General features: G+C 41.7%; 3 protein-coding genes across 3 annotated transcripts; 1 reads left to right on the plus strand and 2 right to left on the minus strand.

The window, feature by feature from the left end:
• Positions 1–2,856: 2,856 nt before the first annotated feature.
• lin54 (lin-54 DREAM MuvB core complex component) lies at positions 2,857–11,753 on the minus strand. The gene is made up of 14 exons (XM_070850314.1): positions 11,650–11,753; positions 9,213–9,988; positions 8,342–8,453; positions 8,060–8,190; positions 7,341–7,496; positions 6,891–7,083; positions 6,627–6,700; positions 6,353–6,547; positions 6,150–6,244; positions 5,631–5,702; positions 5,394–5,496; positions 4,738–4,875; positions 4,447–4,649; positions 2,857–3,835 (listed from the first exon to the last, which is right to left on the minus strand). The coding sequence occupies exons 2-14, from the start codon at positions 9,966–9,968 to the stop codon at positions 3,634–3,636; spliced, it is 2,430 nt and encodes an 809-aa protein (XP_070706415.1). The 5' UTR covers positions 9,969–9,988; positions 11,650–11,753; the 3' UTR covers positions 2,857–3,633.
• Positions 11,754–12,919: 1,166 nt separating this feature from the next.
• Positions 12,920–17,129, plus strand: cops4 (COP9 constitutive photomorphogenic homolog subunit 4 (Arabidopsis)). The gene is made up of 10 exons (XM_070850326.1): positions 12,920–13,014; positions 13,566–13,645; positions 13,741–13,892; positions 14,008–14,111; positions 14,193–14,346; positions 14,489–14,639; positions 14,737–14,907; positions 15,178–15,293; positions 15,533–15,617; positions 16,459–17,129. The coding sequence occupies exons 1-10, from the start codon at positions 12,941–12,943 to the stop codon at positions 16,590–16,592; spliced, it is 1,221 nt and encodes a 406-aa protein (XP_070706427.1). The 5' UTR covers positions 12,920–12,940; the 3' UTR covers positions 16,593–17,129.
• A 1,117-nt stretch (positions 17,130–18,246) lies between these two features.
• Positions 18,247–21,272, minus strand: LOC139219176 (placenta-specific gene 8 protein-like). Its single transcript, XM_070850980.1, is given in 4 exon segments — positions 18,247–18,351; positions 19,740–19,851; positions 19,916–20,041; positions 21,235–21,272. Coding segments are annotated over 4 exon segments (381 nt in total).
• Positions 21,273–24,187: the final 2,915 nt, after the last annotated feature.

A 24,187-nucleotide genomic window follows, 5' to 3' on the forward strand; every position in this document is an offset into this window, starting at 1 on the left:
TATTTGAGGAATGTCTCCATCAGATTTTATTAGAAGTGTTGTAACTGTAGAGGGAACAAAAGTACTCTGTTGTTTCCGGAGGTGTATTATGATGGAACACTTGGGTCAAACCAAAAGTCAACTGTAGGGGGAGTTTACACAATTTGTGGTGATTTGTCTGTCACCATCATATGTGCAAGTTGATGCTCATGTTTATTAGTTATTTATTAAATGTTTAATGTTAAACCTACAAAACTAATTTAAATGTTAATTTTCGAAAAAAAACCCCATTGTTTTCTTTATTTAGAACCCCCTCTCTTAAATGACTTACTTGCGTTTACCTGCTAGCATGCTAACTATGCTAGCATGCTAACTAAGCAGCATTTTACTGTTGTAGCTGCTGCAGGAGTTTTATGCTGATTAGTTCACACATACAAATAAGTTTGTCTTGGTATTTTGGTGCATAACAATAAACATTGATAGATCATTTGAAAAAAAATATAGGAAATGCTGCAAGTCAAGAAAAAGATAGAAATATTTACAGTATATATATATATATGTATATATATATATATATATATACACACACACACATACATACACACACACACACACTATATATCAAAAATATGTGAAAATGGGTTTCAGTGTTTTAAAGAGTTGCACAATTTGTGCATGAATGTGCAAAATATTAACTATGGAATGAGCAAAGGCTCACAATATAAAGTATATAGAATATGTGCAACGTCCAAGAAAAATATAAGTGTAGAGACTTTGGGGGCAGAATAGGAGTCTGTGTTCGGGGGGCATCTTGGGCCTTGCGGATGAGGCCAAAGGGTAACAACGTAAATCTGAGGGGCCTTAAGATGACTAATGGGAGAAAAGATATAAACTTGACTAACACGTCACTTCTTGAGAATTTGTTACATAGCAAAAAGCTTAAATAATGCATTTGTATGTAAAACTACCCAGACATCCGATAAATAAAGTATAATAATGTAAAATAGCATCAAATGAAAATGCTCAAGTACCTCAATATTGTACAGCAGCACAGAATTTGAGTGAATGTAACAGTACTTCCAATCAGTCAGTAAAAGGAGGCTTAAATGTAACTACATGAGATTCTTTCATCAAGTCAGAAAACTTCCCAAAGAAACCCCATCATCCAAAAATATAAAACACACACAAACACCAACAGTGCTTCACAATCCCTTTATTTAACAATGAATAACTCAAAAACAAAGCAAACCACTCAAGTGCTCATGGTAGATGTAGTTGTATCACCTGAACTTGTTTCCACTTCAGCAGGTCGACCCTAAAAGAAGAACGTAGATATTAAGCCAAGCTCAACAGAAACACTCACACACACAGTGTGATGAAAATGAATGACCAAACCCTCATTTAGAAGTTTCCTGATAATCTTCCCCACACATAAGAGTGGGTCAGATGGGTAGTGATTGATATAATCATTGGGATGTCTATTCACTTTGTTACATAAATGACATGATAGCAAAACATACGTGAATGTCAGGTCCACACGGCTCATTGAACTGGAACCTCCCGTTTTCTTCAGTTAATCTGTCAAAACAAGATATTTGGAAACACCATTTATACACATACACATTATTGTATATAAAACATGCATTTTAATTATATAATGTACGCCGAATTTAAGAGTTACTGCTTAAATGTAAGAAAATGTTTGAGTTTTGATATGTTGAGTAATGAATCTCGATCGATATGCGAGTTCATACCAAAAAAACCAATATTTGAATAAGGGTTTGGCGTGACGCTTCTCTCAAACTGACTTTTCGTGACCACGTGCTCTGGCGGTGGTGGGTGTTCTCCGCTCTGTGGGCTATTTGTGCCATTTACTAGTAATTATCACCAAAAAACAGAGAAATGAAGGATCTAATTTTAAATAAACTTACCTAATTATTAGTGCAGATGGACAATTTCTGCCCCGTTTCAAAACCACGCTGAGCAGAACAGCTAGCCAGCTAGCTAGCTGCCCATACCGACTAGTTTTATACAGTATGCACTTAATGTGCATTTGTAACACACTTTTAACTTAAATCTAATTGTTCTCATCTCCAAGAATTACATTTTCCTAAAGATCTCAGACGTGCAACAGTCCCACAACCAAACCTTCGTCTTCTTCTTCTGCTGCTACTGCTGCTGCTTCTTCTTCTTCTTCTCCTCCTCCTTCTTCAGTTGCTGCTTCTTCTTCTCCTCCTCCTTCTAATATTGACAGTTTTAGTTTTGTGTATAACACCGCCGCCTGCTGCAGGGGATCTATATTTTTCTAGACCAAACTGCGTGAGCATTAAAATGTAATTAACAGAGCAGGTGGTTTAACAAAAGGTAAATGTTTGTCAGTTTTATACACAATAACATCAGTAAATGTGATTTAAGATGTTTTTCTGTCCTGAACTTTGTGTAATACTACTGTGGAGCTGTGCGTGACGTGTTGCCTGCATCACAGACTATTTTCAGGCTCTTTTGGTTTCCCAGAGCGACTTGAGGAAAAGTATAACTCTGCTCTGCTGTGTTTGGGTCACATTTCAGGCTACAGACGACAGAGGACAAAAGCTGCATCCCCAGTTTAGAAAAATGCTGATTTCAGTGGTTAAGGTTAGAGTTAGTTAGTTAAAGGTTGGAATAGGTGAAGCAAACAGTGGTTGTGGTTACAGGTAAGTCTCTAAAAAGTGACATGGGTAGATATGTGTGTGCTTCTCCTGCTATGAAATATCCAAACGGATGTCATCCATGTGACATCAGACCGGTTTCAGGACTGATTTGCTCTTTCTTCACGTATTCCAACAACCTGCTCGCCCCTAAACAGGAACAAGTGTTAACAAGTCTATTATTTTTTCATTCATGGCGTTTTTAATGTACAGTAAGCATGTGACTAATAAAACAGAAAACTGCACCAGAATAAATGTGTACCCCTGCCAGTCTAGCCATAATCCATCTATTTTGAGCAGTGCTGTGTGTGTTTGTGAGTGTGCATAATGCATTATGTGTGTGTGTACTCCTAAAATTACCATTAGGATCAAACCTAAGATTGCAGCTACTCATTTTCATGGTAACAATTTAGCCTAGCCTTGGTTAATAATTAACAGTTTGCAGCACTAGAAGCCACACAATATTAGCGCACAATGATTACAAATACTTGTCAAAATAAATATCAAAAGATACATGTTCTTTGTCTACTGTAAGCACAAATATACCGAATACATAAAAATTACAGGCATTTCTTTTTCGAAAACCTCAAAAAAAAACGGGGGAAAGAAAAGAAGAAAAAAGAAGAGAATGGAAGAACAAAAGGTTGGAGGAAACAGATCCCATAGGGGCCCTGTGGGGAAAAGAAAGTGAGGAAACGGTGAAGCTCCTGTTCAGCACTAACTCGCTCAGAGTCACTTCTGTCCATCGCAGCCAGGTGAACAAGAGTGAGAGCAGTTGTAGAGGTCCATCAGAGGAGGTCTGCTGGCTCCACTTGTCCTTCAGTTTGTGTTTATTATTCCAGCTGGCCTTCGCTTCCCCGAGGCAGGGGAATCTGCTCTCAGGCCATTGTTCCACCTTTTGATGAGGGGGACAACCTGTTTCCCTGCAGGAGAGAAACCCCAGGGGTCCGAAGCCAGAGCGCTCGGCCTAGCAGTTGATGGAGGCACAGTCTGCTTTGGCTTTCCCCGCGGAGCTGATTATCCTCATGAGGCAGTGTCCGAACTCCTCCAGGATCATCCGCTCCGCTTCCACCTGAGGCTGATGAGTCTGTTCTGCCTTTTTGGCCTGTTCCAGCAGACACTCGCACGTCGCTTCAAGCACCTCCTTCGTTACGAACGTATATGGCATCCTGCAGGGGGGGGGGGATCAAATGTCAAATGTTATATCAAACTGTATTGGGTTCAGCGTTCCTAACAAACTGGCACCTGAGTGTTTATACTCAAAATCACTGTAAGTGTAAGTAAGTTATATTAGCTATCAGCAGAGGTGGTGAACTACAGTTGTCGTTTGAGTCTTAAACATAAGACTAAACTTTCACCATGCAGTTAGAACGAGTTAAGATTTGGTGAAGTGCAAAATGCTTTACCAGAGTTTGTGCATTTTCTTAAAGAGTAAAACTCAAGTACTTTTTAGGTACCTGACTCTAAGCCTTAATCACCACATCTAAATTATTACTATAAATGCCAAAAGCCTTTATACCCACAGAAATGTAGCTGTATTGATGTTGTCATCAGTGACCATTTGTTTGTGCTTTATTTAGGAGAAAAGGGTCTTGATAATTTAGTGTTGCTATTGATTTAATATTAATCTATTTCTATACTTGTCTTCTTTAGGACTTCCATGGTTCTATTCATGCTTTGGTCTATTATTCATCTGTGACTCACGGTCAAGGAAAAAATGCTCACTATAAAAACAAGCTGTTATAATAATTTATAACAGTAGAGAGAAGTGTTACGGTACCTCCCGCCGCCACTTGAAATAACTGGTGTCGTCCTCGTGAGCAGATCTGAGATCTGTGAGGACAGCTTGGTCTTCGCTGCCGTCTGCTGCTGCACTCTCACTTCTGCTGCGTCAGCCAAGTGCATCAGAGTCTTCCTCTCCGGGCTCTCCTCAAAGTTCTTGCAGCCGATGCACTTACAAATGGACGAGCACATGATTTTCGCCTGAGAGGTGAAAGGAAGGAATACGAGAACGTAAGCGACAGTCCGTTGAGTCAACATGGAGCTGGAGCAGCGGAGAGAGAAAACCCACCTCGTAGCACTCGCAGTAGTTCTTCAGGCAGCCTGATCGTTTGCAGTTGCAGCCTTTGCTGTGTCGACGGTCTGACTCGCCCTCTTTGCCTTTACCAATCTTAGGTTTGAAGGCCTCTGGGTTCCGGTCCAGACACGTCTGTGAGAAACACATTTTCACCTTGAATCCAGGGCTGGACTGTATATATGAACTTTTCACAGCATATGGATATATTTCCAAATAGGATATAGATTAAGACAATACCATTTATATAGATATAGTATATAGATATAGTCTGATATTGTGCTAAAACACTCTGTAAGGCTGTGCCAGTGATTGCCTCTCTCCCCCACATTCACAACTTATTTCCTCGAGATGTTATCTATCCCTATTAAACACAGGTGATATGCCTCTGACATATTTCAAAATGCTGTGTTACAGGAGACAACTGCACTCATTTCTCTGTGTGATTGTCAGCAGCTTCTCTTCCTCTGTTTCAGTAAAAACATCTCATGTAGCTTTGACTTGGGACTGAACATTTAGTGTTCGTACTAGAAAATACAGAGATACATATATCGTGTATAAGTATTCAGTCCAAAAATACTAAGATGTGATGTCACCCAGTCCTACTTCATTCATCTGTCTGACAGGAAGCAACTCATAAACCTCCACTTTACCTTTATGGCTTTGAGACGCTCCGTTTCGTGTTCCAGGTTATTGAAGCAGTTATTGCAGTTACAATTATTGCAGAACTCTCCATTTGCAAAGCAGTCACAGTATCTAAGGGGGAAAATAACAGAGATCTGCTTAATAAAATAAAACTTACTTTGAGGGTAGTTCATACATTTACACGCCTAGTATACTGAAAGGTCAAGAACAAATGGCTCTAAACCACATCCCACCGTCATACTTACAGTTTCAGACACTGTGACTTGGTGCAGTTGCAGGGTTTCCTCGGTCTTGAGGTCGTTTCTGCTGTGGACAAACTGTGAGCCAATGAAAAATGTTAAATGAAGTCGAAGCACATTCATCCAATCAACTAGAGCAGCATAATCTTTTACCTACATTTCAGTTAAACTGAAGAAAAACATTCAGATTGTACTACTGTACGGTGAAGAGGCACAGAGGAAATGTGGGGACGCTGTGGTGTACTCGCAACTTAGTTCCTATTTTGTAAAACAAATGATTCAGTGCTTTCATTTAAGATTTGTTCTTATGAAATGAGATTATTTAATAATCACTACTAAAAAGAATCACATTATAGCTTTTTGGCAAATACAAACTTTATTTAAAACTACATTTCTCAAGCTTCTGGATTAGTTAACACAACGGTTACTTATGTAGATTTCATTTTCTTGTCTGTTTTAAACAGGAGATCAGTGATCTAGTTGGTCTGTCTCATATCAAATAACTGCCTTCATGTGCTTCCTTACCCATTAAGTGGCAATCTGGCCTGAGTCTGGATCCCAGTGGACGCAGGGAAACCAGAGCTGCTGCTGGCGAGGGTCACGAATGGTGACTGCTGGAGCTACAGCAGAGGCAGGTCACACAACAGAAGACGCTCAACACATGAATATCAAAGAGCAGCGACTTTAAAATCAAACGAATGAATAAAAAACTCCTGTACGCCTCTAACCTGAGTGACATATTGTGCTGGCACGACTGCATAGCCCACGTTCCCCCCTCCGGGAGCTGGTGCCAGGACGGTGCCTGGAGGGAGGTTGGTGAAGTTGGGCTGGATCTGGGGTAGTGGAGTTGCAGGCATGATTAGGCGTTGCTGGGTCTGAGTGGAGGTTACTACTGCTGCTGATGTCATGGGCTTCGGCGCCACCTACAAGGAATACGATCCATGAATGCAGCTCAAGAGGCATTTGACACGCAGCTCTGTCTGAATGAACATGAGAAGTTACCTGTTTGATGGTCTGTGCTGGGACGATGGGGACAGACATCCTGACTGCTCCTGTGCTCACCACCATCGGTTTAGCTGTGGGACATCATGAGCTGGTGAACTTCTACATGTACTGTTGCTAAATACAGGCTTCATGAAACTCTGCAACAGTAGTGTTCAAGCACTTTCAAGGATCATGATAATTTAATGCTTAAAGCAGGTACAATTGCTAGCGAGCGCTTCCTGAGGACAGATGGACCCTGCATGGGTGATTGAGTCTCTTTACCTGTCTGTATCGAGCTGGTGCTGGGACCGCTGGCCTGTCCCGTGCTGCTAGCTGTGGTTGCCGTGACGAGGCGGACGTAGTGGAACCTGCTACCTGGCACCTGAATCTGCTGCACATTTGGCTGGGTGGCCAGTGGGATGATGGTCTTGAACTGGGAGCCTCCCACGGCGACAGGCTGCACTGATTTGATATTCTGAAAATGTTCATAAACACCAGGAGGACAGATTTACACTTAAATCAGTGTTCTAATGTTTAGCAGATTAAAAAAAGCTTGAAAAGGAGTCCTGACGTCCAGTGTTTTTATTTTCAAAATATAGTATGAAAAGTAATTGTCGCCTTTGACCTTTGTTGCACGTGGTACCGTGTTGTGTGTCGGACAAAACAAGCTACATTTTCAGACCAAATGATGCACCAGGGCAGACAAACAAGCCAGCTCTGTTTTCATCTCACCTGTGCCGTGGTTTGGCTGGCGGCCACCTTGACTGGGGATGCGGCTGTGGACTGCTGGACCGTCAGGATCTGCTGGCCAAGTGCTACATTGACGGGCAGCGCCACTGACTTCTGAGAGGCGTTGGAGGTCGGGGAAGCCACAGATACTACAGTCACCTGGCAGAGACAAACAGATAGTATCCGGTATGACTGGTGCAGCCACTGAACAGAGCAACCGCTTCATAGATACGATATCTGATAGTAACATCTCACATTATTAACGTTTGGCCCACACAGCTAAAACAGGCCTAGATTGGGTGTTGAAATGCAGGAAGCTGGAGGTTACAGTCATGGAGTAAGGCTGCATGTGCTTGCAGAAACGGAATGAAAAGACGGCTGAAATGTTCCCATGATATTCGTAAAGTGTAACCGAGCTTCCTCACAGTGGGCGTTTTAGTTTGTCAAACACAGATGTACATAATAACATGAATTATTGCTGTAGGTGTGTCACTTGTGAATGACAAGACCTGCAGGCACTCTGAACTGGAATGTCATCAAGGTCATTAACGACACCTGAGCTTTTCCTGCTAGTCCTGCCAAGTCAAGTTGTGACCAACTTAAGCTTGACTACGTAATTTCTAGACACCTGCAGCTTGTCTGAAAATAAGCAGGAAACGCAACAGGACGAAGAGAAAATTAGTCCTTTATTTGGTTAATGAGCAATGGTTTGAAGAATTTACCTTGCTGGGAGTCTTAAGGGGTGAAATAGCAATCTTTTTGCCGGGCATGCTTTGTATATTTGTGTTGTGGGGCTCGGAAAGAGTGATGGTCCTCGGGGGCATCACCGGGGAGGTCTGCGTCAGAACCCGTCCTGTGAACACATGGCAAAACTTGGCTTAATTGCAGCAGAAACAGCACGCAGGAGAGACGCTGACACTTGTTTACAGGTTTTTACTTCACTGACAAACATACAACAGTGTTCGCAGTAATCACATGACAATAATGTGATAAAGTAAACTCACCTGCGATAACAGGAGCTACTGATGTCTGAGGACTTAGACCTTTGCTGTTAACAGTTTTTGTGATGATAAACTTGATTGGTGCAGCAGAGGATGTTGGTGTTTTCTTAGCAATCTGTGGAGATATTCAGTAACATTTACGTGCATTCTGTTCACATTGTTTTGTTTTGTTTTCATCTCATCTTGCTGATTTAAAACCTGTAGACATCACTGAGCATTCTTTCTAAGCTTGTGCAGTTTTAATGAGATGACTAAGAAATAGTATTTAGTGTAAATCAGTCACATCTGGCCAATACCTGATCCACTTAATGATCCACTGGACTGAATCAGCACCAATGTGATACCAACTATCTCTGATTGGGGTTTTGTGGAGCCAGCTCATCCAAACAAAGCCTGGCAATGTTGAACTAGATTTGTAGTACAGCCCTCAGGTGACGCCATAACGCCACATTTAAAAAAAATAAGAATAATGATAACACGAACATGGTAATGCTGCTTTTTAGGGCTTTCTCACATTCCCAGTAGGAGAAAGCTGCTGACACGATCAGCTGTTCTCAACTGATGCTGTTTAATGTCAGCTTAGAGCATCACAGCCTACAATGATGTTGATTGATAAGCCATCCAACACTCATCCATGGATGGAAAAGACTGAAATCCAATCCAACAAAGCCAGTCATGTTTTTATTACAGTGGTTTATAGCTACTAAATAGTTTCTAAGCAGTCATACTGGCCAATACGAAAATTTGCATTAGCAATTATGTTTAATTTAACACTAATATGGCAAATTATCAAATGCCTGTGATTCTATATTAGAAAATAATAGACATTCATCAGTTTTAATATTGCACTGCAACAGAAAACAATCAGTGTTACCTGTACGGTCTTCAGCTGCTGGGCCTGTAATGTGGTCAGCTGGTTGCTAGGACTCCCCACCACAGGTTTCAGCTCCGTCCTCCCACCAATAGTCACCACTTTAAACTGTGGGGCTTGAGATTTGTTCTCTCCTGAAGTCTGTGAAACACCAGGCTTGCTTCCTGTGTGGGGTAACTGCAGCACTATAGGTTGCCCCGACTTTCCTATCGCTGTAACCAAAAGTTTTTGTCCCTCCTGCTTAATGACCTGGGGTTGAGTACCTGCAGACTTTGCTGCTTCTGTGGCTTGAGATGAGGCCACCTTGTTGAGAATGATCTGGTGGTTTGCGGCAGAGATGGTAAATGGAGCCGTGAGCTTCTGTAACCCACTTGTAGAGACACTGCTCCCAGTCAAACTATCTGTAGTTTTGGTAGTGGCTGTGGAAGTCACCATGGCTGGTTTGAGGGTAAGAAGGGGCGACGAGGTGCTGGATATTGACAGAGGAAGCTGCCCTCCAGAGCTGATGCTAGGTGTGGAGTCTGTGGCGGTGGCGGTGATCAGAACCTGAGTGTGTTCTGTTGAGGTGGGGTGCGAACAGAGGCCCAAATTTTCTGAAGCCGCGGGTGCATCCGTTTCCATGGGGACCGATGTATCATCACTGGGCTCTGGCTTGACCGTGGTGCCGTCCGGTTGGGAGTGAGGGATGTCCTCTATGGCCTCAGTATCCATGATCTCATCAGGAAGGAGGCTGTTGAGCTCTGGTGACACCACATCCATGCTTGCAAAGTCTCAGCTCTCTGCCAATCCAATCATTGTAAAAAATGTGTCAAAGATATGTACATTTTCTGAACTGACCAGATCTAAACATACAGGAATCTTTAAGAAACATGTTTATTATCTAAATGCATGCACTTAGATATGTCACAGGCATAATTCACAGAGCTCACACATCAATAAGATTTACACTTCCAACATATAAATATATTATTCATTACTAATGCACTGATCTGCAAAACTAATAAAGAGATTAACGCTAGCGAGTTATATTCACAGCAAAAACCCCCGGAGTGATAACTTCACACAGCTACCTGGACACTAGTTTTCAGTAATCACGTGAGATTAAAATCAATGGAGGAATGAGGCACGAGACACGTCCGAGCTCAGCTGCTTTTGACCCAGGGTGACAGCTGATGCTGGGTTAGCTAGGCCGCAGCGATCATCTCAGCCTTATCTTTGTCCTGCTGCACTCTGCTCAACATTAATCCACCGAAACGCACATATGAACCCTGAACCACACACACACACACACACATATACACACACACAGCTAACTGCTCTGGTTTGTTTCCAAGCCAACCGAGAGCTGCACTCATTAATGCAAAAGAAAAACACCTCCATAAACAATCCCGTTTGGAGCAAACAGTGAGAAAAAAGCGACAAGCTGTTTGCTTCCTGCGTTACTATTTCAGGCTGGGGTTGGATTTCGAAAGATCCGCCATTTTTCCCTCGTCATCAACTCTGTTAGCACTGCGGCTAACACTGAGCAACTGCGAATGAGGGAGCGTGTTTAATGCCATTTACCACTGAGCTGGGACGTTTACCCACAATAGTTCCCCACAAAACACCAGCTACATGTCAGCTGAGGGCGATGCTTCCTGCTCAATGTGCGCTACGAGCAAGCAACTAACTATTTCAGCAGACTGTGACAACGTAAACAGTGCTAGCTTTCAATAATGCCTCCTGTCACTTGAGACATCCATCTGCATTCACCCAACAAGTCACTCAACCCAATTTCATCTATATATTTATGCAGCAGCACGTAAAGCCTGTTCTTGGAGGCGGTGAGTAAAGTTAACGTGGCCTATCCAGTTACAAATTATATATATTTTAGTTAAACACCAGGCAAGTCCTATTTTTAACCCAGACAAGATACACGTACAAGGTCCGTTTGTAACCCAGAAAAAGAAGCAGCTAACAGTCAAGCTAACTTGTGCAGGAGGAGCAGCTCATGCAGGAGTCCCCTAACACCCCAATAACTCTTAATAACCGTGTTCAGCTAAGTTAGCTTTTACTTTTCATTTGCATTTGGACGCAGTAACTTCACTGGTCACATATTTGCACCATCTGCTATCAAACTGTCTGCTAGCACACACTAAACTTTGTCTCAGGACTGAGCAAACTGTATTTAATGAGCAGGTAATATCCTGCCCCTCCTCACTGGTGTCTACCCTTAACCATCTTTATCATCACCACCACCATCATCATCATCATCATCATCATCATCATCAGCCCAGCGGGCTGGACAACTGTACTAGCAAACTTGCTGAGCTTGCTAACCCAAGCTAGCTAGCACAACATTATATCTCTCAGCACTGAACACGTTTCTTAAGTGTGCGGCTTCCTACTCGGATACCGTGTGGCGAACACTAGGACGGGCCGACAACACAGCCATGCTTACCCGAGGTTTTTACGCTGGGCAACGTTTCCAGATAAAACAAGGAAAGGAAAAGGCGATTGTTCAAAATACCGCGCCGAGCGCCATTCCTCCCTGACATTTCACAAGTCGACTCGGCCACGCCCTCAACGCCATACGTCACCACTACGTAGCCCTTAAAGCTACAGCACATCTCCAGCAGCAAAAACACTACTTTTTTTAATAAAGTCATTTAAAAAAAAACAATTTAGCTTTTTGTTTAAGTCAAATATATATGTTTGATATTTATCATAATACTGTGCAATACTCTTTTTAGAATAGAATAGTTCCTTTATTGATCCTTCACAGGAAATCATTTTGTCACAGCAGCAGTACAGACAGACAGACAGACAGACCACAGACAACAAACAGCCACCACAAGACAACACAACAACACTTTAGGCACAAAAACACTAGCAAAAAAGGAAACATTATATGAAAATATAAAATATGTACAATCTAGAATAGAATAATATAACATAAGACTAGTATACAATATAAAAAATAAAAAGAAATATCTTGTTCAAAGATAACTGTACTACTTCCTTATACTATTCTTGCATTGTAACACATGTATAAGATAAGATAAGATAAGATAAACCTTTATTCGAAAGTGACACTCTCACAATGTTTATTTTGTCCATTCAGCAGCCCAAACCTGAAGACATTAAAGTCATTAAAAGCAAAAGCAGCAAATCCAAACATTAGACAAATTAGAATCGTGAAATGTTTGTTATTTTTGAATAAAAAACAATGAAATGATGGTCAAAATAGCTGCCAGTTCATTTTCTGTCAAACAATTAATCGACTAAACCTTTATCAAATGCTTTGTGTGCAAAAATCTTAAATTATACAGTAACTAAAGCTGTCAAATTATTGCAGTGGAGTGAAAAGTAAGATATTTTCTGAACTGATGTGGAGCAGTGAAGTGTAAAGTGTCATGAGAAGAAAATACTCCAGTGAAGTACAAATACCTCAAATTTGTACTTCAGCAGGCTGCAGTAAGTTACTTTAGTGGGTATAATTAGTGTATTCCACCACTGCTAGTCTTAATCGCTCTTAATATTCATAAAATGTTTGTTTACTGATTTTAAACCATGATTCGCTTCGGCAGAACTCGCTCCTCTTCGGCAGAACTCGCTCCTCTTCGGCAGAACTCGCACTCGCTTCGTGTTGGAGGACCGCTCGAGCTCCGCACGCTGTGGGACGCAGACCGGAAGTCTCTCTCCCCTCTTGGCAGAGGAAGCTGCTGTTGTTGACACTCCGAGGAGCGACAATGGCGACCGAAGTGAGACAGGAGCTTGCACAGTTGATGAATTCAAGCGGATCTCACAAAGATCTTGCGGCCAAGTATGTAACGTTAATTATGAAAGACCACTTTGAGTCCTAATTGTAGCTATACGCCTTTCCGAACTCAAACGTCAACGCCACAGTAACGGTTAGCTAGCAATGAGATAGCTGTGATAGACCAAGCTAAGCTAACGTTAGCTACCTAGCTGCATTTAGCCATACATTCAGTTAGGCACCATTAAACTGTGAAATCACGTCCAAGCAAGCGTAAAAGCGGCGAGGCTAACATTGACGTTACTTATATATCACATTTGTATATAATAGCGACTGTTCATTAGCTACACAGTTGGTACTGTGCACAACACAGCTGTAAAACAGGTTGAACTCGTTAAGAAAGCTTCTATCTTAAAGATACTAATGCTAATTGGACACTTACTTTTGTTTTAGTTTCCATTTTAATCACAGCCTTCTAGTGTCTTTTTAACCTTTATGTTTGTACTCTTCAGACTAGTGTTTGGCTGTGACACAGAGTGTGTCTGTGGATCATATTTGTACCATCTCAGCCTGCACTAAAAACCATTGTTGCTTCTAACCTGTTAAATGTCTTGCAGATATCGACAAATTTTGGACAAGGCCATTCAGTTTACAGATGCAGATCAGCTGGAGTCCTTGAAGGCCTTTGTTGAAGCAAGTATGCTGTGCCTGCGTCCTTCATACACGATCAGCACCTTTTGCATGTTTAGCACATTTGGAGTTGGGATGTCTTACTTTATCCTTCTGTTACAGTGGTCAATGAAAATGTCAGTCTCGTCATCTCGAGGCAGCTGCTCACTGATTTCTGCACACATCTGCCCAGCCTGCCCGACGCCACAGCCAAAGCAGTGTATCACTTCACCTTGGAAAAGATTCAGCCGAGGGTCATCTCCTTTGAGGAACAAGTAAATGCCCTTACAGTCTCTCACAGCCTGAACACGTTGTTTGTCTTTCACTCAGTTAAATGTCAGTATTCTTATTTGAAACGTGTAATTAACTTGTGTTCTTACACGTCCTTAGGTCGCCTCAATCAGACAGCACTTAGCAACCATTTATGAGAAGGAGGGAGACTGGAGAAATGCTGCCCAGGTTTTAGTTGGCATTCCCCTGGAAACAGGACAGAAGTAAGCAAGCTAGTGGCGGATTTATTTCCTGGCCTGTAACACTTTCCAGATCTTTAAATACCCTCTTATTTCCTCCCTTAGGCAATACAATGTAGACTATAAGTTGGACACATACCTGAAAATTGCCCGTCTCTACCTGGAGGATGATGATCCAGTGCAGGCAGAGGCCTACATCAACAGAGCCTCATTACTTCAGAATGAGTCCTCTAATGAACAGCTGCAAATACACTATAAGGTAAGAGTTCACCACCACCGGGTGCATCTGCTTCACTGTCATTTTTGCAATTGCTAAAAAACAGTTCTTAGATGAAACATAATGGGGATAAATTATGTCTCCAGTTGCTTGGATCAGTTTTACATGTGGTTTTCCTTCTCAGGTGTGCTATGCCAGAGTCCTAGACTTCAGGAGGAAGTTCATCGAAGCTGCACAAAGATACAACGAGCTGTCTTATAAGTCAATTGTCCATGAAAGCGAGCGCCTGGAGGCACTGAAGCATGCCCTAAACTGCACCATACTGGCCTCTGCAGGTAGACTAATGGTTTTCAGTTTACATTTTCAAAGAGAATCTAAATCTGAATTGCTGAGATTCATGTTTCATACCAAACATGTTGTCATTTGTTGTAGGCCAGCAGCGCTCCCGTATGTTGGCCACTCTTTTTAAGGATGAGCGCTGTCAGCAGCTGGCCGCCTACGGTATTCTGGAGAAGATGTACCTGGACCGTATTATTAGAGGAAACCAGCTGCAGGAGTTTGCTGCCATGCTGATGCCTCACCAGAAAGCCACTACAGCAGATGGTGAGGCTGCTTAATTCAGTCTGCAACTTCATTGGAATATTTCTTTTGGGGAGGTGGGCTGATTTTAACACCACCTGGTCAGTTTTCTCCATCTGATGGGCTGAATACATTTAGAGACGATCAAAAAGTATTCAAGACATTATCAGTGTAAGCAGAGACATGAAGAGCAGAATGTATCTGAAGCAAGATATAAAAGGAATCTGACCGTCAGTCTGTGAGGTTCATAACAAAAGTGTGAATGTAACCGAGGTGGTTTGTTCTCTCTCTCAGGCTCCAGCATCCTTGACAGAGCAGTGATTGAACACAACCTTCTGTCTGCTAGCAAACTCTACAACAACATCACTTTTGAAGAACTAGGAGCACTGTTGGAAATCCCTCCAGCAAAAGTGAGACATTGATTTAAGATGTATAATATAAAATAACTTCACTGTTTGTTCATGAAGGCTCAAATAAATTCTAACCATCCAACTAGTTTTTCTATTCAGCTCTGTGATGGAAATGTGTTAAATCCAGATAATGCTCTTTCTGCTCGTATTAAGCGTCCCCTTTACTTACCAAACATCATTTGTGCAGCTGTTCATTTTCCCATGATGCTGAGATGTTAACTTCCTTTGCTTGTCTGTAGGCTGAGAAAATCGCCTCCCAGATGATCACCGAAGGACGCATGAACGGCTTCATCGACCAGATAGATGGCATCGTACACTTTGAGAGTGAGTAACACCCTCCTGCTCCTACAGTGCTATCCATAGGAACATAATAAGAACGCTTAAAGAAGATAGTTTCCACTATGTGTTTTGATATTAATGGACGGATGGGTGGAGAGAATTGTCATGAAAACATTTTATATATTGAAGACTATTGTAGCAAACATGGCACATAGGCATTGACAGCAAAATAAAATTCAATGTAATTATGGGTTCTAACGAGGATCGGCAGGAAATTGGTTCTTTTATATTAAGACAGTAAGAAACAAACTGACCCATCAAGGCAGTGGAAGACCAGCAACTGTTCCAGTTGGTAAAATTACTGTTATGTCCATTTCTGGTTAAACCAAAAGGATCTTCCAGGTCTCTCTCTGTAGGGATCCTCTCCATGATGCTGTCACACACTTAGAATAACACTCTGAGCCTGTCAGTGGATCAAACAAGCTCTTTTAGTGGACAAGCTTTGAGGCACAGTTACATTGCATTACGGCTGAGACAATCCAAAATACGTAAGAATAGAGCCCAAGTTTAAAAATCCACATCTGCATTAACCACAGAAATAAGGCTGATATCTACTGCACTAGCATGTTAATTTAACTGTCTTGGTGCCTCACAAATTATTTTCCAGACGGACTAAAAGACATTTAAAAAAAAAAAAGAAAAGAAAAGAGGACATGTTTATTAGAGACGTTGCATCTAACAGTACAAGAAGTCAGTGGTTTTTTTATGACCTAATGTTGAGTCTATTAATTAACTGTCCATCCTCAGCCAGTAGGGGGCAGCCTCTTCAAACGTGTTCAATGCCCTGGCTTCTAATCTTTTTGTTTTCCTCCTTTATTTCTGGCAGCACGTGAACCCCTCCCTACATGGGACAAACAGATCCAGTCTCTGTGTTTCCAAGTCAACAACCTCTTAGAAAAGATCCGTCAGGCCGCTCCAGAGTGGGCCGCACAGGCAATGGAAACCCAGATGACCCAGTAAACATCCCCACCACTCCCACACAAAAAAAAGAAATCCCTTAAACTGCTCCCTTAGTGTTGTCTTCCTGGTCGAAAGCGTCACCACTTCAGTCCCAGTGATGGAAACGCCCAACGAGGAGCCTCTGGTATCACCATCACTTTGAACACTGTTTTATTTTTTACTTTTGCCCACAGGAAAAGTAGTTCAATGTTGCTCAATATTTCCGATCCGTATCTGGCATAGATGTATTCACAGGAGGGATATTATGTAACATTAAGTGTGACTTCATATTATTTACTCGGCATGTGAAAAATGTGGATGCGATCATTCAGATAGCGGACATGTAACAGGGTCAAAAAGAAGTGGAAGAAGTAAACAACTGGTCTGTTTTAAGCTTTTTGAGTCGCGACACGTTCATGTGTTTTCAATATAACATAATTACACAGCAACATCTGTCATCAAGTGGGTCTTGATTTGTGGCGTCATGTAAAACTTCTCAATCCGCACTTGTGAAATTTCAGCAAAGAGAAATTAAATTCAAAGCTGAGAGAAATTGTCCAGCATCACGGTCGTGTCATTTTCTTTAGGTTTAGTTTAGTTTAGTTTAGGTAGTTAAAATCAGCAGTGCCCTAAATATGTAAAAGAAAAAAAGTTAATTTATCTGACTTTCTAGTCGTAGATGCAGAGTTAATGTTGCTGCTCAGTGATGAGTTCATCATCTGACGAACAGCTGATGAGCAGTGCTGCACACCTCTGTACATACATGAAACAGACACTTCAGTGCGCCGGATGTCCTGAAGCTTTTCCTCACAGCTGATTTATGATTAATGGGAAAGTATAGATGAGTTATTTATGGCTCTATTCCATTTAGGTGTGTCAGCAGGCTGTACTGGAACCAGCCTTGTGCAACACCCCCACCATGTCTGAGATGCACGTGTGTGTGTTTCCTGTCAAAACATCAAAAAGTCTGCTGTGGAAAAAGGCCTGTTCCTGCATTATTACCTGTATTATTAACAACTAGTATTTGTTCAGTGTTGGTTTTGTTCTTGTCAAAGGATTTTGAAAGTTTTTCGTTGCTCTCGATGTTCTTGCGCAGAAGTTGAAGTTGTTAAGAATCGTCTCAATGTATATGAAGTATCGTATCATAAAGCTGCTAGTTCCTGTCTAGTTTAACATGAGATATATCTGTAACTACCCAACCAGTTGAACACAGACATGTATCTGTAACCAAGGTTTAAACAGTTAGTCTCCACATCCCTCAGAGATAAAATTAGATTTATAACAGAAGCAGTAACTCGTGGCGCCATTTTCCACTCTTGACTAATGTTTAACCAGCTGGAGGAGGTGGGTGTCGTTCCCCCCAGAGGATTAGAGTTGATACAGAAAAAATCACAATGATGGTTAATTTACGACCCCATTAAAGGCTCGATGATGCTATATCCTATACTTTGTAGGCAATTTAACATCTTTACCAGAGGCAGGGTGGCCTGTATTTATAAATGCTTCAATAAGCACAGCACTCAGGCAGATTTACAACTTGTCTGGTGCTGAGACAGCATCTAGAAGATATAAAGCACACATGTGATTTTCCATCATTTCAACAGCTCCATAAACATGCAGCATAACAGCATATATGAGCTGTTGTTTTTGTTTTAATAAGAAGATGCTCACCCGTTTAGAAAATGCTTTGCTCCTTCCTGCGGTCAATATCTCTCTTCAGTTGGCAGGTGGCACACAGTGGGCAGCACCCAACCGCCATGAAGTCATTGCACAGTGAGCCCTGGAAACACAGGTACCACTGACACTGGTCTGATTCAGAAGTACCTGAATGCATCGTGTACGTAATCACAGGATTACACAGATGCTTTAATTGACTTGACTTTAATTTGCTGAGGAGGAAGTTGAGTCCAAGGCTGTAAATTTTACACCAACCCAAAGGTCAGTGTGACAGCTTATAGGCGCCAATGTAGATAAACGGTTCTTTTTATTTATTTTTTGGTCATTTTCCGGGAAAAAACTCAAATTTTCAAGATTAAAGCCATAAATTTGCGAGAAAAACCTCTAAAATTTAAGGCAGGAGCCAAGGAGCCGTGACCTAATCAGATTTGAAATTGGATGTAGCAATAAGAAAATATAAGCGATTTTATTCCAGAAACTCTTTTCCCCGGTTTTACTTCACCGTCAGAGAATTTCTGAGATTTTTTCACACACTCTTTGAATTTTCAAGGTTTTTTTCCTCGTAAATTTTTACGTTTTTTCTTCTCATAAATTTGTGAGTTTTTTCTCCGAAATTTACAACTTTTATCTGAACGTAAATTTACAACTTTTATTGTCCAACGTTTTTCTCTCATAAATTAGTTTATTTCTTGAAACTTTTATAACACATTTATAAAAAAGATTAAAAAATTGGCTCCCAAAGTCTTTGACCTACAAAAAGCAGTGTACTTAGTTACTTTTCCACCAAACCTCTTTAGATGCACAGTTTCCACAGGTGCTGGAAATCCTTGAAAATGCTCAAATGCTGTGTTTTCAAGGTTTGAAAAGTGCTTTGATCTTGAATAATGTGCTTAAAACTTCTTGAAATATTAATCTAATAAACTGAGAGATAGACAGAAGAAGAAATAAACTAAGTTGAAGAGAGTAAAGTTGACATATTTAAGTTACCACAGCCATGAGGTGCTTGAAAAGTGCTTAGATTTGACTTTGGAAAAGCTGATGTTGGGTGACTGTTTGAGGTCCGAACAGGTAAAATTATTCAGAGCGAAACGCCTAAAAAAACAAAAACAGATTTGTGCATCAGAACTGCATTTTTCCATTTTTCACTCCAATCAATCACGACCCCTCAAATTTATCTGGTGACCCTTTAGAGGGGCCCGACCCCTAGGTTGGAAACCACTGGGACTAATGACACTGATGGATTAATCTATTAATGCCACTCTGAGGACATTTGACTTACTTTTAGTAAATGATGCTGATAATACTGAGCAGGACTTTTCTTAAGCACATTAGTACAAACAAAGATCTTAAACATGGAGTCACAAGGGTCCAACTGTTTTACAAGTGTCATACCCACAACTACAGGCTGTACTTTCACTCTCAGTGTCACCTGATGATAATGTAGTTGTGTTGGTACATAGTCCAGAGGGAGTCAGCCCACTGCAGACTTACTCTGATGTTGTATCTGGTCCTGTAGACGCTGCAGATGGCCACGCTCAGGCCACACAGGCAGCACTCGTCCATGTCGCTGGCGATGGAGCAGCCGAGGCACACGAAGCAGCACGGTTTTAAGGTAAAAGAGACGTGTGAGGAATCAAACAAGAAATCTACATCTCGCATGCAAAATGCAGCCTGGGGGGTGCTCACAGGTTCCACAGTCATCACAGAAATCTCACAGGCCGGTCTGGAAGTCAGAGCGCTCGAATCTGCCTGGTTGGTTGGTTGGTTGGTCACAGCCATGATCAGGAGGAAAGCTGCAGGATGAAAAGGGTTTGTTTCTGATTTAGTTTGTTCTTATCGCCGTTCCTGAGCTGCAGGGCCTATTTTGTGATCATTACCTGTGTATTTTTCCCCAGCAGAGATAAAACTAGACCTCTTTTTAACATCAAACAACTCAAACACAAGTTATCAGGTTGGGATTCCCAGTCAAGCGGTCGTCAGGAGGTAAATCTTACCAGATGGATGGAGGGCTGAAGGACGCTGAGGCTGACGAAGGAGGCTCATGGATGGCAAAGATTCACAGCAGAGGCACCGTGAGTCCTTATAGCCGATGAAAGCAGGTGGACACACTTTGTTACTGCTTTATTGTTCAGAGATAAGTCCCACTAAACACACGTGTTATCGATAACACCCACAACATGTTTTATCTCATGGTTTTAGGTTTAAATGTAAAACTTTAGAGGCAAACAGAACTACTGATGATTCAAACTGGAGCTCTGGATTTAATTTCCACATCTTTACATCCACTATCTCTAGAATTATATAAATATTGTGGCTCCACGTTGTTGTTAACAGCCCAGCAAGGCTCTTCTTTTATCCATCAGCGTCCCTAATGTGTTAATGGCAGCCTCATCAGGGCATCACGACAATTACTGAGCTTCTAAAGAGTTCTTGCTGATTTCTTTCATGGTTTGACTATTTCCAGTGTTTGAGCCTTTGAGGAAAAACATGCTAAACTACTGGGAATTAAAAATACATCTTAGTCTGCAGCAACAAAGAGGCTTTCAACGTTTCTTTTCTGATTTATTTTGACAACAAAAGCAGTTGTACAAAGTAACTAAGTGCACTTAAGTACAATAATGAAGTTCTTGGATTTTATGCTGCTTGTGTTGGTCTTCAGATCCTTTTCTCAAAGTACTAAAACCTGCATTCAAAAACTTCACTTAAGTAAAAATATGTAACTATTATTATAACTTTTTAAAGTGTGACATGTAAGAGCACTGATTATGCAGTAAAATGTGTTTTCCTGTTAAATCTAATGTCTCTGGATTAATATTACAGCTGCAAAAATCATTTCCAAACACGTCGCTCCTCGTGCATTTTGAAGCCTTGCTGTGCTCCTTTCAGACACATGGTGGCGCTGCTTCCCACAAACTGGAGGACACCTTGTCAGGCCATGTGGGAGAGCATGTAATGACGACCTGGCTGTAATGATATAGGCTCCTACATAATGAGCAGCTGTAACTGGAACTCAGGAATAGGCATGATTTTCAATTTCCTACAGACTAAAGATAGACGTGGGCGAAATTACACCAAAATACACGAGGCTGCCATTAACCTCCACTCTTAAATACCCTTGAAATACTCTCATCAGACTTAGCAGATCCAGTGATTCGGATATCGAACTTTAAAACCTAATTAGTTATTGTGATAAATCAGTGCGTTCAGAGCCTGGAACTATTTTATCTTTAATTCATGTCAGGACACAACAGGGTTAAAGTTAAAACTTGCACATGTTTTTTTTAGCCTGACAGCAAGTTTTCATTAGTTAAATTCAAAGTTAGTGCCAAACAAATGTCAGAATATGTGCTCTTTTTTCTGATATTGTTCCTTGTTGATATTTGTGGTTGCTGGGCGATCGTCTGCTGTAGGTCACATCACCGTCTTCTGTGCACAATTACGGCTCCAGGATTTAAACTGCAAAGTACATTTACTCAAATACAATTTTGAGGTGTTTTTGTGCCACTTTACACTTCTGCTCTGCTACGATTCAGTTAGTTGGTGTTACTGTACAGGTAAGTCCCACTGAAGCAGAGTAAAATCAGCGTAATATACTTAGAATGAGTGAAAGTGGTTGTTTTGCAGGAAAAAGCCTGTGACGGATATAAGACTGATGCATCAGTGTCAGAGCAGCATGTTACTGTTGGAGCAGCTCCAGGTGGAGACTCTCTGAACTACTTTATATACAGTCAGACAGTTTAGTCCAGTGGTCCCCAACCTGGGGGTTGGGCCCCTCCGAAGGGTCACCAGATAAATCTGAGGGGTCGTCCGATGATTAATGGGAGAGGAGAGAAGACAAAACACAGTTCTGACACACTTTTCTAGTCATGTTTGTGATTTCTCTACTATCGTTTTAACTGTTTAACTCTTTAATGTGTCTGTCTACCTCAGATACGACAAAAAGCCTCAACTAGACAATATTTTTCATATAAAGGGTCACAAGTAAACAGTGGTGAAAAGTTAATAAGTGCATTTTAGTTACTCGGCTTAAGTATAGTAAAACATTAATATTCAATTTACACATTAATGCATGTAACAATAAGTAATCTAATACTCTGATATCATTTCAGAGCAATCACAGTGCATTAATCTGCTCTTAGTACTTTGGCTAATTAAACTCATGTACTTTTACTTAAGTAACGTATTTAACACAGGACTGAAAGTATTTTGTCAAAGTGTTTTATAACTTCAGCATAATGTCACGTCTTAATCAGCAAAGTCACTAAAGTTGTCCAACAAATGTAGTGAAGTAAACATGACGGTGTTTCCCTCTGAAGCGTCGAGGGGAAGTAGGAAGTTGCATGAAATGTAAGTTTTGAATACACGGCCGTAGTCTTTTTCAGTTTGATAAATGTATTTATTTATTTAACAAGTACAATGAAATATGAAATCATCTTTAAGGAGTCATCAGCTCACCTCCCTCCCTCCCTCCCTCCCTCCCTCCCCACCTCTGATCCAACATTAAAGTTCTACCAATACAATAAAAAACTTAATGATAGAATAAATTTAATCACAAATAAATAAATAAATAACTTTAAAAAACAACAAATAACTTCAAAATAACTAAATATTAACATGTTGTCATGAGAACAAACAACCTAAAGACTGCACAGCATTTTTTAGTTAAATAATCTCTATAAGCACATCAGCATGAACATATAATCTAGTATTTATGAAATGTGGTATTGCTCCTTTTACTACAGCACACACACACACACACACACACACACACACACACCTCCACTGTATTAGGAGCTGAACTTTGTGAGACTTAGTGTTATTTCAGGGCAGCACTGATAGACATGCGCACAGCTGATGGAGGCACATCTGCACTGACGTCACCCCCCACCCCAAACCCAACTACCCCCCCACCCCCACCCACCCAGCACTCCCCTACCCACCCACCCACCCTCCTCCTCCTCCTCCTCCTCCTCCCCCCCACACAGGCTGAAAAAGCTGCCAATTTGAAGTTGTCCGGGACTGGGACATAGCCGGTCTCTGCAATGTAGTGAGGAGGAGCAGCTCCCCCAGCCAAACTCCTGCTGCTGTGTGCATGCACTCTTCTCTCCAGCAGTGAGCTGTGGCGGTTCCTGAGGTGGCAGAACAACCCTCTGCAGCCTCAACTCACTTTTTTTAAGCCACTCTGAGCCACCATCAAGAGCACAAAGTGTAGATTATAAAGACGGACAGATAGGCTGAAAATAGACCCTTCTGCTGGACACCATCCAAGACTCTGAATAACTGCTTCTTTTTTTTTGTTGTTGTTGTTTTTGGTGACAGTGTCTGGTTGTGAGATACTGCTGCTGCTCCCGGGGTCTGAGGGGAAGACTCACACTGCAGTTTTAGAGGATGGCAGAGTCCAGAAGGAGATGAGAAGAGGAGAGCAGCAGAGGTTTGTGTGCGGAACTTCAGAGCTGCAGAAGTCTTTTGTCCTGAGCGCTCCCTGCACACTTGGACCGGGGCTGACAATGAAGATGAGCGTGGTAACTATGTGTTGGTTTACACTGTGTGTGTGTGTGTGTGTGTGTGTGTGTGTGTGTGTCGTGTTAGCGGTGAAAGCCTCTCTCAGGGAATGCAGACTTGTGTGTTTACAAACCAGCATTTAGCCAGTTGCACGGCTCGTTTTGGCTCTGCGAGTCCAGAGTGATTTTCTTTTAGAGGGGGGGGGGGGGGGGGTGCGCTTTGGGAAACATTTACGCACAGGATCTACTTTGCAGGGTGTAAGTTACGCAGCGGCACGGCTCCACATCTGCAAAGTAACCGACAGAGCAGCTTCACGCCTTTTGCAGCGACACCTAAACGCTCCGGAGCGACGTCAGGTGGTTTATTTTGATTTGCAGACGCTCCTGCAGGGTTGTGTTTGAGGTACCGGTGTAATGCACACGGGCCGCCTGCCAACT

Source organism: Pempheris klunzingeri, chromosome 19 (genome assembly GCF_042242105.1).
Source record: "Pempheris klunzingeri isolate RE-2024b chromosome 19, fPemKlu1.hap1, whole genome shotgun sequence".
Taxonomy (NCBI): domain Eukaryota; kingdom Metazoa; phylum Chordata; class Actinopteri; order Acropomatiformes; family Pempheridae; genus Pempheris; species Pempheris klunzingeri.